Raw genomic sequence first — 12,716 nt, forward strand, 5'->3', positions numbered from 1 at the left:
CAGGTAAACCCAGTATAGTTACTTTGCGAGAGTAAAAAGGACTCCACGGTCTGCCTCGTTTCATTCCAGGAGAAGGAAACAAGACCTTGCTGGCTAACACACAACCTCTTAGGCCCTGATCTCGGATTGTGGCATGCCTGAGAATATTGGCAACATCGGTGTAACCCTAAGTAGGCCACCAAGCACAGTGTCTCTGGAATTTAGGAAACACATATGAAATCCCCAAATACCCTGAATTTTTTGGCTTTAGGGCCAAACTCTGGGGCTCGCTTAGGGCTACCTGGGTCTGTGACACTACGTTCACCTTCATCGCTTAGGGCTACCTGGGTCTGTGACATTACGTTCACCTTCATCGCTTAGGGCTACCTGGGTCTGTGACACTACGTTCACTCTCACACAGCAATACTGGGAACAAGAGCCACATTCAGCTTCGTAAGCCAGGATTTAGGATAGAGATACACCTTGATAACCCAGAATTGAATCAGTTAAATACTGTAATTCTGACTCTTTAAAAAATGCTCCAAAACTGGACCTCCAACTATGCAAATTAAGCTGATTATACTGTTACAGGGAGATAACTGTTTTTATAGTGCTGCTAAAAAAAAAAAAAGTCTTTTAAAATAACAGGCTGTATTTCACCTTCACATAGACTACACATATTACAAACATGTGCCTTAATGGATTAAAAAAACATGTGAATTTCACTAGAATAAGAATAGTCTAGAAGGGAGACCACTTCCCCAAGAAGTGAAGGGAACATCAGCATCCTATGAACAGAAGCCATTGTTACCACTCACAGGTAAAAATGAAAAGTAGGTTCCTGCACAGAGTCTGGGTATGGGGCACAGGGTACTCACAGAGTGATTGCAGCCACCTTTTCAGGGGCTGAAGAAAGATGAATAAGAAAAGTAATAAAAGTAAATTGCAGAATCTTATGTACAGTGTGATTTCACCTGTTGGAAAGGCAAGACGAGACTATATTAAACATTTCTGGCCACAAAAATGTTACCACTGAGGAATAAGACTAAGGGGCTGTAGGGTGGGACTCAGGCAAGTTTTATTTTTCACTTTATATCTTCCTTCTTATACATTCTGATTTGTTCCGGTGGACACGCACTGCTTTTATTTATTTTAACTGACTGGCTAACCCTAGAAAACTGAGGATACATTCTACAGCCTTCAAAGCTGAGGCATAAACGTCTACCTTGCCTGCCCCTTCTCTTTAAAACTGACCCTAAAAACACTGATGCATAAAGTCTAAGATGTGAACAGCACTAATGCCTGAGGGCCAAAGGCAGTGAGGCAGCAGGCAGATACTTCAAACCCCACTGGGCCAGAACCAGCGCAAACATCTTCACTCTGCTTCCCATCTAATTAGCCAAAAGATTTACAGCACCATCTCTGCCCCCAAAAGGCCCTTCTGAACTGGCCACAGGGATGCATGGAAGGATAAGTGCTCATTTCTGGGATACAGTGAGTCGGAGCCACAGGCGTCCCTGGAGAGTCGGAAGACAAAGCTGAGTCCCCACCTGTAGTGATTCCAGGCAGCACGCAGTAAGGACAGCTGCTCCCGTTCCTCCCTCTGCTCAAGCAGAGACTGCCAGGAGCCCCAGAACCGGCGCAGCAGCTGCAGCAAGACAGAGGGAAATGGCAATTTAATAAGGTGAAAGGTAAAATGAGCTCTCCTAGCCTATTAGTAAATTCCTACTCCATTGGGCTGTGAATTCCCCCAAAGCAGGAATTACTTCCATTTGGAGCAGCCAACACAGAACAGGCTTTTAAAAGAATTACAGCTGAGCTAGATGGAGCTATGGGGCAAAAGAACATGCAAAAGATGGGTCTTCCTGTCTACAGAAACCTGGATGAAGAAGCTATTCGGAATCTAGGCCTCCGTTAGAAATGAAAGCCAATCCTATCACATATTATCACCTATAAGGTAGCCTTGCCAAAAATGTTTTATCTAATCAGGCCCTTAGATCTTTTAGTTTATAGGAACAACACAGGATAAAGGAGAATTAAATGATATCAAGAGGAAATAATCAGACAAATCTAGAATAATGAACACTGTACAAGCTAACTGGCCTATTCTTTCTGAGTTGAAGTCATTAAAAAAGCATTAGTGTGTGTGCTGGGGAGTGGGGACGTGGTGGTAGGGAGGGACCCAGGCAAGTTTTATCTTTTATTTTGTATCTTCCTTCCTATACATTCTGATTTTTCCCCATGGACATGCTCTGCTTTTATTTATTTAACTGAATGGCTAACTCTAGAAAATTGCTGACATGTTCTGTAGCCTTTCAGACTGAGCCATAAATGTCCCCTGGTCTGCTCCTTCTCTTTAAAACTGACCCTAACACCACTGATGCATAAAATCTAAAATTTAAGAGACATTAACAACCAACGGTATCAAGTGATCCTTGGTTGAATCTTGGTTTGAAAAAAAAAAAAACAGCTATAAAGACATTTTGGGGCCAACTGTAGAAATCTGAATATAGACTAGGTACTGGATAATATGAAATTAAATCACTGTTAATTTTGTTACAGATGACATTGTGGTTAGGTAAGAAAATGTCCTCATTTTGGGGGCTGAAATGCTGAGGTGTAAAGTTTCATGGTATTTGTAGTTTACCTTGAAACGATTCTGCAAAAAGAAAAAGAAACAACATAGCAAATTGCTGAATCTAGATGGTGAGTATATAGGTGTTTACTATACTATTATTTCTATTTTTCTGTATGTTGGAAATTTTTCATAATGAAAAAAAAAAACAACCAAACAAGAAACTTGATCCCATCCTCCTGCACCCAGTAGAGGTGAAAGGTTCTTGCCCTTGGGTAAACCACTGAAGACAAGAGCCTCCTATAACACAAGATCAAATGTGTATCTGTATCACCACATCCCTTAGGTCAGCACTAGAATTGAGGGTTTCTCAACTCTGATTTAACTATCTATTTTCCTAGCAAACAGATAAAAAATGAGACTAAACAAGGCAAAAAATAAAGAGTTTCTCTATCAGCAGGTATGGATTACCAAAGAAAATAGGCACCAAGACTTTGGAGTCTAAAGGTCTGGAAAAATCTCTAAGCACAAAGGTTGGAACGAGAAGACAGCCATCAGAAGAGGCTCTGATAGAGAACACAGCCCTCACCGTGGCCTCATACTGCTGGTGCGCAAGATTCCTTCTTATCTGCTGGAGATGTGCCCGGGCCACATTGTCCTTTAGGGCTCTAAAGTAAAAGGTCTATGAAAAGAAGAAAGGACATACTGATTCAAAATTATAGCAAGATACAAAGTAACAGCAGACAAAGAAAGGCAGTAGCCCACATCAGGCTGAGAGAAGCCCATTCACGGCTGCCACCATTCCCCTTAGAGGGTTTCTCAGCTCTGGAATTCAATATGGAACTGTACCCTAGTTAGCCCACACAGTAGGGACTTCACAAGTATTTGTTCAATCAGTCATGCTCCCTCACTTTCAACCAGGAGAGATCTCCATGCCTATGAATGACATATAAGGAACTTAGCAGTGGGGTCAACTTGTATGTTTCTTTAATTATAAATGTACTTTTGCTACTGTAGAATAGAAAGAACCCTTGGGGGACAGGGCAAGATATCTGGGCCTGGCAAGAGCTCCACCAATAAGCCCTTAGGTGACCTAAGCAGGAGCCCTGGCAGCGCAGTGACTAAGAGCCCAGCTGCAAACCAAAAGGTCAGCAATTCAAATCCACCAGCCACTCCTTGGAAACCCTATGGGGCAATTCTACTCTGCCCTATAGGGTTGCTATGAGTCAGAATCAACTCGACAGCAATGGGTTTGGGTTTTTTTATGTGACCTAAGCAATTTTTTTTTTTTTTTAAGCAAAGGCCATCTTCCCACCACCCTGCGCTTCTGTTTTCTGAAATAGGAGTGATGGGATTGGGGTTTTCACATTGTGCTCTGTGGAGGAACTCCACAGGCTCCTGAATAAACAGATGAAGACCACCTCATGCGGTGAGGGTGGGGAAGAGTAGCAGATATAACAGGGACTGACTCCAAAGACCTTGCTTCAACCACAGCATGTCTACTTTGATCCGTTTTACAGACTGGGGGTTCTACCACTTAAAACATATCCCAGGACTAGCTCACTCGATCCTTTATAGTTCCAACCCCTCTGATCCCACACGGTTACCATCTCTGATCCAAAATGAAAACAAGGACACCCACAATGAAGGGAGGGGATCACAACCAATGTGCTTCAAGGATACCAGGTGGTCCTGATCCCCCAGCAGAACCCGTGGGTGCCACGAGGGCTTGCAGTGCTCTTACCAGCAGGCGGTGCCGGCAGTGCTCCTCCGCCATCTTATACTGGGCAGCTTCTTCTGCACGTATCAGCACATCTGCCAGAAAGTTAAAGCCCCTAATTTCAACAAGGTTCCCAACCACACGCAATGTTGATTCCTTAGTGACCCATCTGAAGGGCCACGGCTCTAGGTGGTAATGGGCTTGCCAGGTAGAGCCTCCCTCCTTCTGATGATTCGGGGGAATAGTGGGCAAAGGTAAAGCAGATGAGTTATCAAACAGCTGGCCTTATCTTTCTCCCCTTTGATGCCCATTTGATGAGAGGAAAAAAGTACTGGACACACACTGTCACCAATTTCGGTAACCATTTCATAATCAACGTATCTAAAGCTTAGCCTACCACTCCTCCTGCATTCTGCTTTGGCATCACAATCTAATCAGTTGTTTGAGCTAAAAACCCTGTCAGTTATTTTCAAAGCTTTGCTTTTCCCACTTCGTGCATCTAATCATTCACCAAGTCTATCTGCTCTCCTCCTAAATCTCTTATCTGTCTGGCCTCTCTACTGTTTCCCTGTCTGACACCCTGCAGTTCAACTGGTTTGGCTCAAGCTCTTGTCCCTCACATAGGCTGGTAAGAGAGACATCACATAGCTGGTTTCCCTGTGCTAGCCTCCCCCCTCTAATCCAGAATCATCTTCCTAAAGCATAAATCTGATGGTATCACTTCTTTTTGAAAACCTCCAGAGGCTCCTTCCCCACTGCCATCAGGATCAAGCCCCATTTCCTGACGACTGCACAGAAGCTCTCTACAGGCTGGGCCCCAGCTACCTGCCCTGCATCTACGCCATCGCCACCCCACCTCCACGACTCACCACAGATGTCCTGTCATCTTTCTTGAACGCTTCCCTCTCCTCTACGTCTGTTTCACTGCCATTCCTTCTACCTGAAATGCCCACCCTACCTTCTCTGCTGGGTGAACTTGTCATCTTAAGACTGACATTCAGCTGAAACATCGAATCCTTGGCTGAATCTCCACAGTAGCTCTTAATACAAATCTTTATGATAGCATTTACCATACCATATTGTAGCCCATTTGCATGTCTGTCTTCCCCACTAGATGATAAACTACTTTGTTAGTCTCTGAGTTTCCCCATATCCCCGAACCTAAGCAGGAATTAACACAAAGCCAAGAGCTCGATGAACAAATGAGCGTGTGAATAAACATCCAGGGCAGTCCAAATTTTGGCACCTGGGCAGGTGTTGTAGAAGGGGCAATGCCTAGGAACATGTGCACTGGAGTCAAGGCGCTAGGTTTAAAGAATCCTGGATCTGCCAATGACTTGCTGTGACTTTGGATTTAAAAATCACTTAGCACCCCTAATTATCTGTTTCTTCATCTGTAAAATGGAGATAGTGACCCCTAATCCATAGGGTTGCTATGAGGATTAAGGAGATAATGCATAATGTCTGTGCATAGTAAAAACTCAAATGGTAGCTACTGCCATAGTGAAAGGAGCCCTGAGGACACGGTGGTTAACTGCTCAGCTACTAGTCAAAAGGACGGTGGTTCGAACCCACCAGCCACTCTGTGGGAGAAAGATGTGGCAGTCTGCTTCTGTAAAGATTATGGCCTGGGAAACCCTATGGGGCAGTTCTACTCTGTCCTATAGGGTTGCTATGAGTCAGAATTGACTCGACAGCAACAGGCTTGCTTTTTTTATGGTCATAGTGATGGTGCCACCAAGAAACAGACAACTATGGCTATTTTCATCACCTAGTGGGTAGAGAAAAGCAACGAAGTGATGACAGGAGGGGGAACACAATCAGGAAGGAGCAGACAAGGTGCTAGCAATGTTCTATTCCTTGAGTTGGGTGGTGGGTACACAGGTGTTTATTATTATTCTTTCAACTGTAAAATATGTTATAGGTACTCTTTTGTCTGCATATTCCCGATTAAGCAAAATTATTTTAAAATTTTAAAAAAGAAGTCAACAGAGATGAGAACCGTCTTAAATTGCTCAGAAACTGTTTCCCATCTACCCCAGGGCTCGTTTTACATAGTGTTGAGCTCATGCTGTCCTGGCTGTGGTGGGTGGACAGGGCTGGGTGGCTTAAAAGGATACAGTGTTTCCAGTGAGTAAAGGCCCGCCGCAGCACCATCCTCCTAGCCAGCACCTCCACCAGGGCACGGTGGGCGTACAAGCTCTCCCTCCACTCCCAGGCCCACTGCCAATCACAGAAGTGTGTCTGGAGCACAGTGACACGGTAGAATCGTTCGGCCATCTCTGCAACAGAGAAAATAACTTAAGTGCTGCCCTCTCAAGGTTGGGAGATCAGCTGGAAGCATCTTTAAGACAAGCTGAACCCCACTACTGGCAGAGAGCAAGGATTCAAGGCTACTGTCACAAAGAATTCTTAGATAAAAGTTTTTTAAACACTACAAAGTCATCAGGAACCGGGTAGCTACATTTCCTCTCTCCAAGGAAAGAAGAAAAGTCTGTGTTTTCAGGGAGGGGATGCTATAAAATCTGTTATGTCAAACGGTTGAAGCTTTTAGTTAGAATCTAATTAGAATTCCTGACCAGCAGGAATGATGACTGCTGTTTTCAGACCAGACTGTGTTTTACTTTTGCCTCTTATACTGATCTCTCTGGATAGGACTTGGGGGCTGAGTCAGTGAAATACAACTCAGTAGACATGCTGCAAAGGCTTTTTTGAACTTTCAGCTAAGTTGATCCTCTTTACTTTAACAGGAATCAGCTAATGGCCTGAGGAAGTGGGCTATTGCCAGGAAGTGAACGGGACTCAGCCCTGGAACTAGAATAATGTAATTGGAGGCATGTTTTAGTCTGCTGCTAACCATGCTCAAAAGAAAAACGCCTTCACCTTCTGGGCTTGGGCAATTGAGCACTGGTACCCCATCACTATCGCCAGACACAATCAAACGCTCTTAAGAGACAGTGATGGCATCCTAGTAGATTTCTGCTATGAGGCTTGGGCAAAACCTAGTGAGCCTAGCCCAGCGTCTACCACAGTGCCTGACCCATTTCTGTGTAGACGCAATTAGTCCAAGTACAAAAAGTGTACCAAGATCACATTCTATGTATTATTACTTCTGAACTCTAATTGGGAAACTAAACCATGAAAACAGTGTACAAAAAACTTGACATCATAAGTCACATGTATTTACATAACTAGAAACAATCCAAATATCTACCACTAAAATAGCTAAGTAAATTAAGATAAACCATCCTGTAAAATATGAACAAGCATTAAAAAATAACATTTATGAAGAATACTTAAAGACATAGGAAGGTGTTGATGAGCTGTATGAAAAAAAGCAAGATACAAAACTATGAAGCCATGAAGGTTGGATGAATCCCTGAAACTATTGCCCTAAGATAATCTTTAAACCTTTAATCAAAAGTATACCCTGGACAACTAAATAGACCCATAACAAAAGAAGAGATTGAAAAGGTAATCAAAAAACTCCGAAAAAAAAAAAAAAGCTCTGGTCCGGACGGCTTCACTGCAGAGTTCTACCAAACTTTCAGAGAAGTGTTAACACCACTACTACTAAAGGTATTTCAGAGCACAGAAAAGGACGGAATACTACCAAACTCACTCTATGAAGCCACCATATCCCTGATACCAAAACCAGATAAAGATACCACAAGAAAAAAAAATTATAAACCTATATCCCTCATGAATGTAGATGCAAAAATCCTCAACAAAATTCTAGGCAATGGAATTCAACAACATATCAAAAAAATAATTCACCATGACCAAGTGGGATTCATACAAGGTATGCAGGGATGGTTCAACATTAGAAAAACAATTAATGTAATCCACCACATAAATAAAACAAAAGACAAGAATCATATGATTTTATCAATTAATGCAGAAAAGGCATTTGACAAAGTTCAACACTCATTCATGATAAAAACTCTCAGCAAAACAGGAATAGAAGGACATTCCTCAACATAATAAAGGGCATTTATACAAAGCCAACAGCCAACATCATCCTAAATGGAGAGAGCCTGAAAACATTCCCATTGAGATCGGGAACCAGATAAGGATGCCCTTTATCCCCACTCTTATTCAACATTGTGCTGGAAGTCCTAGCCAGAGCAATTGGGCTAGATAAAGAAATAAAGGGCATTTAGATTCGCAAGAAAGAAGTAAAAGTATCTCTGTTTGCAGATGACATGATCTTATACACAGAAAACCCTAAGGAATCCTCCAGAAAACTACTGAAACTAATAGAAGAGTTCAGCAAAGTATCAGGATACAAGATAAACATACAAAAATGTTAGATTCCTCTACACCAACAAAAAGAAGATCGAAGAGGAAATCACCAAATCAATGCCATTTACAGTAGCCCCCAAGAAGATAAAATACTTAAGAATAAATCTTACCAGAGATGTAACAGCCTTATACAAAGAAAACTACAGTACACTTCTGCAAGAAACCAAAAGAGACTTACATAAGTGGAAGAACATACCTTGCTTGTGGATAGGAAGACTTAACGTTATAAAAATGTCTATTCTACCAAAAGCAATCTATACATTTAATGCAATTCCCATCCAAATTCCAATGACATTCTTTAATGAGATCGAGAAACAAATCACCAATTTCATATGGAAGGGAAAGAGGCCCAGGATAAATAAGGCATTATTGAAAAAGAAGAACAAAGTGGGAGGCCTTACTTTACCTGATTTTAGAACCTATTATACTGCCGCAGTAGTCAAAAGTACAACAACAGATACATGGACCAATGGAACAGAATTGAGAATCCAGACATAAATCCATCCACATATGAGCAGTTGATATTTGACAAAGGCCCCAAAACAGTTAAATGGGGAAAAGACAGTCTTTTTAACAAATGGTGCTGGCATAACTGAATATCCATTTGCAAAAAAAAATGAAACAAGACCCATACCTCACTCCATGCACAAAACCTAACTCAAAATGGATCAAAGACCTAAATATAAAATCTAAAATGATAAAGATCATGGAAGAAAAAATAGGGACAACGTTAGGAGCCCTAATACATAGCATGAACACTATACAAAACATAAAGAATGCAGAAGAAAAACTAGATAACTGGGAGCTCCTAAAAATCAAACACCTATGCTCATCCAAAGACTTCACCAAAACAGTAAAAAGACTACCTACACACTAGGAAAAAGTTTTTAGCTATGACATTTCTGATCAGCTCCTGATCTCTAAAATCTACATGACACTGCAAAAACTCAACTGCAAAAAGACAAATAACCCAATTTAAAAACGGGCAAAAAATATGAATAGACACTTCACTAAAGAAGACATTCAGGTAGCTAACGGATATATGAGGAAATGTTGACGGTCATTAGCCATTAGAGAAATGCAGATCAAAACTACAGTAAGATTTAGAAACATTTCATAACATGGAGGAATCTGGAAGGCATTATGCTGAGCGAAATGAGTCAGTTGCAAAAGGACAAATATTGTATAAGACCACTATTATAAGATCTTGAGAAACAAAAAACGGAGAAGAACACAGACTTATGTGGTTACAAAGGGGGGAGGGAGGGAGGGAAGGAGAGGGCTTTTTATTGATCAATCTGTAGATAAGAACTGCTTTGGGTGAAGGGAAAGACAACACTCAATACAAGGAAGGTCAGCCTAACTGGACTGGATTAAAAGTAAAGAGGTTTCCGGGATAAAATGAAAGCTTTAAAGGTCAGCGAAGCAGGGGCTGGGGTCTGGGGAACTTGGTTTGAGGGGACTTCTAAGTCAATGGGCAAAACAATTCTATTATGAAAACACTCTGCATCCCACTTTGAATTGTGGCGCCTGGGGTCCTAAATGCCAACAAGCGGCCATCTAAAATACATTAATTGGTCTCAACCCACCTGGAGCAAAGGCAAAGGAAGAACACCAAGGTCACACAACAACTAAGAACCCAAGAGACAGAAAGAGCCACATGAACCAGAGACCTACATTATCCTGAGACCAGAAGAACTAGTTGGTGCCCAACCACAATCGATGTCTGTCCTGTCAGGGAGCACAACAGAGAACTCCTGAGGGAGCAGGAGACCAATGGGATACAGACCTCAAATTCTCATTAAAAGACCACACCTAATGGTATGATTGCGACTAGAGGAATCCCAGAGACAATGCTCCCCAGAACTTCTGATGGCACAGGACAGGAACCATCCCCGAAGACAAATCATCAGGCATGAAAAGGACTGGTCAGTGCGGGGGAGAGAGATGCTGATGAAGAGTGAGCTAATTAAATCAGGTGGACACGGGAGAATGTGTTGGCAACTCTTGACTGGAGGGGGGATGGGAAGATAGAGAGAGAGGGAAGATGGCAAAATTGGCATGAAACGAGAGACTGTAAGGGCTGACTCAATAGGGGGAGAGCAAGTGGGAGAAGGGAGTAAGATGTATGTAAACCTACATGTGACAGACTGATTGGAATGGTAAATGTTCACTTGAAGCTTAATAAAAATTAAAAAAAAAAAAACTACAGTAAGATTTCATCTTGCTCCAACAAGGCTGGCATTAATCTAAAACACACAAAATAATAAATGTTGGAGAGCCTGCAGAGAGATTGGAACACTTATACACTGCTGGTGGGAATGTAAAATGGTACAATCACTTTGTAAATTGATTTGGCGCTTCCTTAAAAAGCTAGAAATAGAACTACCACACCATCCAGCAATCCCACACCTTGGAATACATCCTAGAGAAATAAGAGCCTTTACATGAACAGATATATGCACACCCGTGTTTATTGCAGCACTGTTTACAATAGTGAAAAGATGGAAGCAACCAAGGTGCCCATCAATAGATGAATGGAAAAATAAATTATGGTATAGTCACACAATGGAATACTACGCATCAATAAAGAACAGTGAGGAATCCGTGAAACATTTCATAACATGGAGGAACCTGGAAGGCATTATGCTGAGTGAAATCAGTCAGTTGCAAAAGGACAAATATTGTATAAGACCACTATTATAAGAACTTGAGAAACAGCTTAAACTAAGAAGAAAACATTCTTTTGTGGTTAGGAGAGGGGGGAGGGAGGGAGGGTAGGAGAGGGGTATTCACTAATTAGATAGTAGATAAGAACTACTTTAGGTGAAGGGAAAGACAGCACACAACACAGGGGAGGTCAGCACAACTGGACTAAACCAAAATCAAAGAAGTTTCCTGAATAAACTGAATACTTCAAACGCCAGCGTAGCAGGGGCAGGGGTCTGGGGACCATGGTTTCAGGGGACATCTAAGTCAACTGGTGTAATAAAATCTATTAAGAAAACATTCTGTATCCCACTTTGAAGAGTGGCATCTGGGGTCTTAAACGTTGGCAGGCGGCCATCTAAGATGCATCAATTGGTCTCAACCCATCTGGAGCAAAGAATGAAGAACACCAAGGACACAAGGTGATTATGAGCCCAAGAGACAGAAAGGGCCACAGAAATCAGAGACTACATCATCCTGAGACCAGAAGAACTAGACGGTGCCCGGCTACAACCGATGACTGCCCTGACAGGGAGCACAACAGAGAACCCCTGAGTGAGCAGGAGAACAGTGGGATGCAGACCTCAAATTCTCTTAAGACCAGACTTAATGGTCTGACCGAGACTGGAAGGACCCCGGTGGTCATGGCCCCCAGACCTTCTGCTGGCCCAGGACAGGAACCATTCCCGTACCCAACTCTTCAGACATGGATTGGACTGAACTATGGTTGGAGAGGGATGCTGGTGAGGAGTGAGCTTCTTGGATCAGGCGGACACTTGAGACTATGCTTGCATCTCCTGCTTGGAAGGGAGATGAGAGGGTGGAGGGGGTTAGAAGCTGGCGAAATGGACATGAAAAGAGAGAGTGGAGGGAGAGAGCGGGCTGTCTCACTGGGGGGAGAGTAATTGGGAGTGTGTAGCAAGGTGTATATGGGTTTTTGTGTAACAGACTGACTTGATTTGTAAACTTTCACTTAAAGCAGAATAAAAATTATTAAAAAAAAAGTATACCCTGAAGTGTACTCAAAAACAAACAACAGTTTAGCTTAACTAGTAAAAAAATGTTTGCCTTGAGCATTATGCAAACCTTGGTGGTATAGTGGTTAAGTGTTACGGCTGCTAACCAAAGGGTCAGCAGTTCGAATCCACCAGGTGCTCCTTGGAAACTCTATGGGGGCAGTTCTACTCTGTCCTACAGGGTCGCTATGAGTTGGAATTGACTCAATGGCACTGGATTTGGTTTGGTTTTTTGGGTTTGAGCATTATACTCTTTTAAGAACTATCTATATGGGATTAAATTGACAACAGCAACTTGAAAGATTAGAAAGGAACCTTAGGGGCAGTCAGTTTACGTTAATGGGGGTGGAACAACTCAGAAAAGGAGGGTAAGAATGGCTGCACAACTCAAAATGTAATAAATGTCACTGAA

At 42.3% G+C, this 12,716-nt stretch overlaps 1 protein-coding gene across 24 annotated transcripts in view; it reads right to left on the reverse strand.

Annotated features, from left to right (window-relative positions):
* Positions 1–12,716, reverse strand: part of SFI1 (SFI1 centrin binding protein) — a 95,663-nt gene that overhangs the window by 22,165 nt on the left and 60,782 nt on the right. For 23 of the 24 annotated variants that reach the window (XR_010318606.1, XR_010318608.1, XR_010318607.1 and 20 more), the window contains 4 exons: positions 6,395–6,556; positions 4,299–4,369; positions 3,144–3,236; positions 1,530–1,627 (listed from right to left, as the gene is read on the reverse strand). Coding sequence is in view for 21 of the 24 variants with exons in the window: in XM_064272426.1 (XP_064128496.1) it covers positions 1,530–1,627; positions 3,144–3,236; positions 4,299–4,369; positions 6,395–6,556 (424 nt within the window). In the remaining 3 variants the exon portion in view is untranslated. The remainder of the gene's footprint in view (positions 1–1,529; positions 1,628–3,143; positions 3,237–4,298; positions 4,370–6,394; positions 6,557–12,716) is intronic. The other variant, XM_064272435.1, reaches the window with a different exon arrangement.

The sequence above is a fragment of the Loxodonta africana genome, chromosome 19 (assembly GCF_030014295.1).
Source record: "Loxodonta africana isolate mLoxAfr1 chromosome 19, mLoxAfr1.hap2, whole genome shotgun sequence".
Classification (NCBI taxonomy): Eukaryota; Metazoa; Chordata; class Mammalia; order Proboscidea; family Elephantidae; genus Loxodonta; species Loxodonta africana.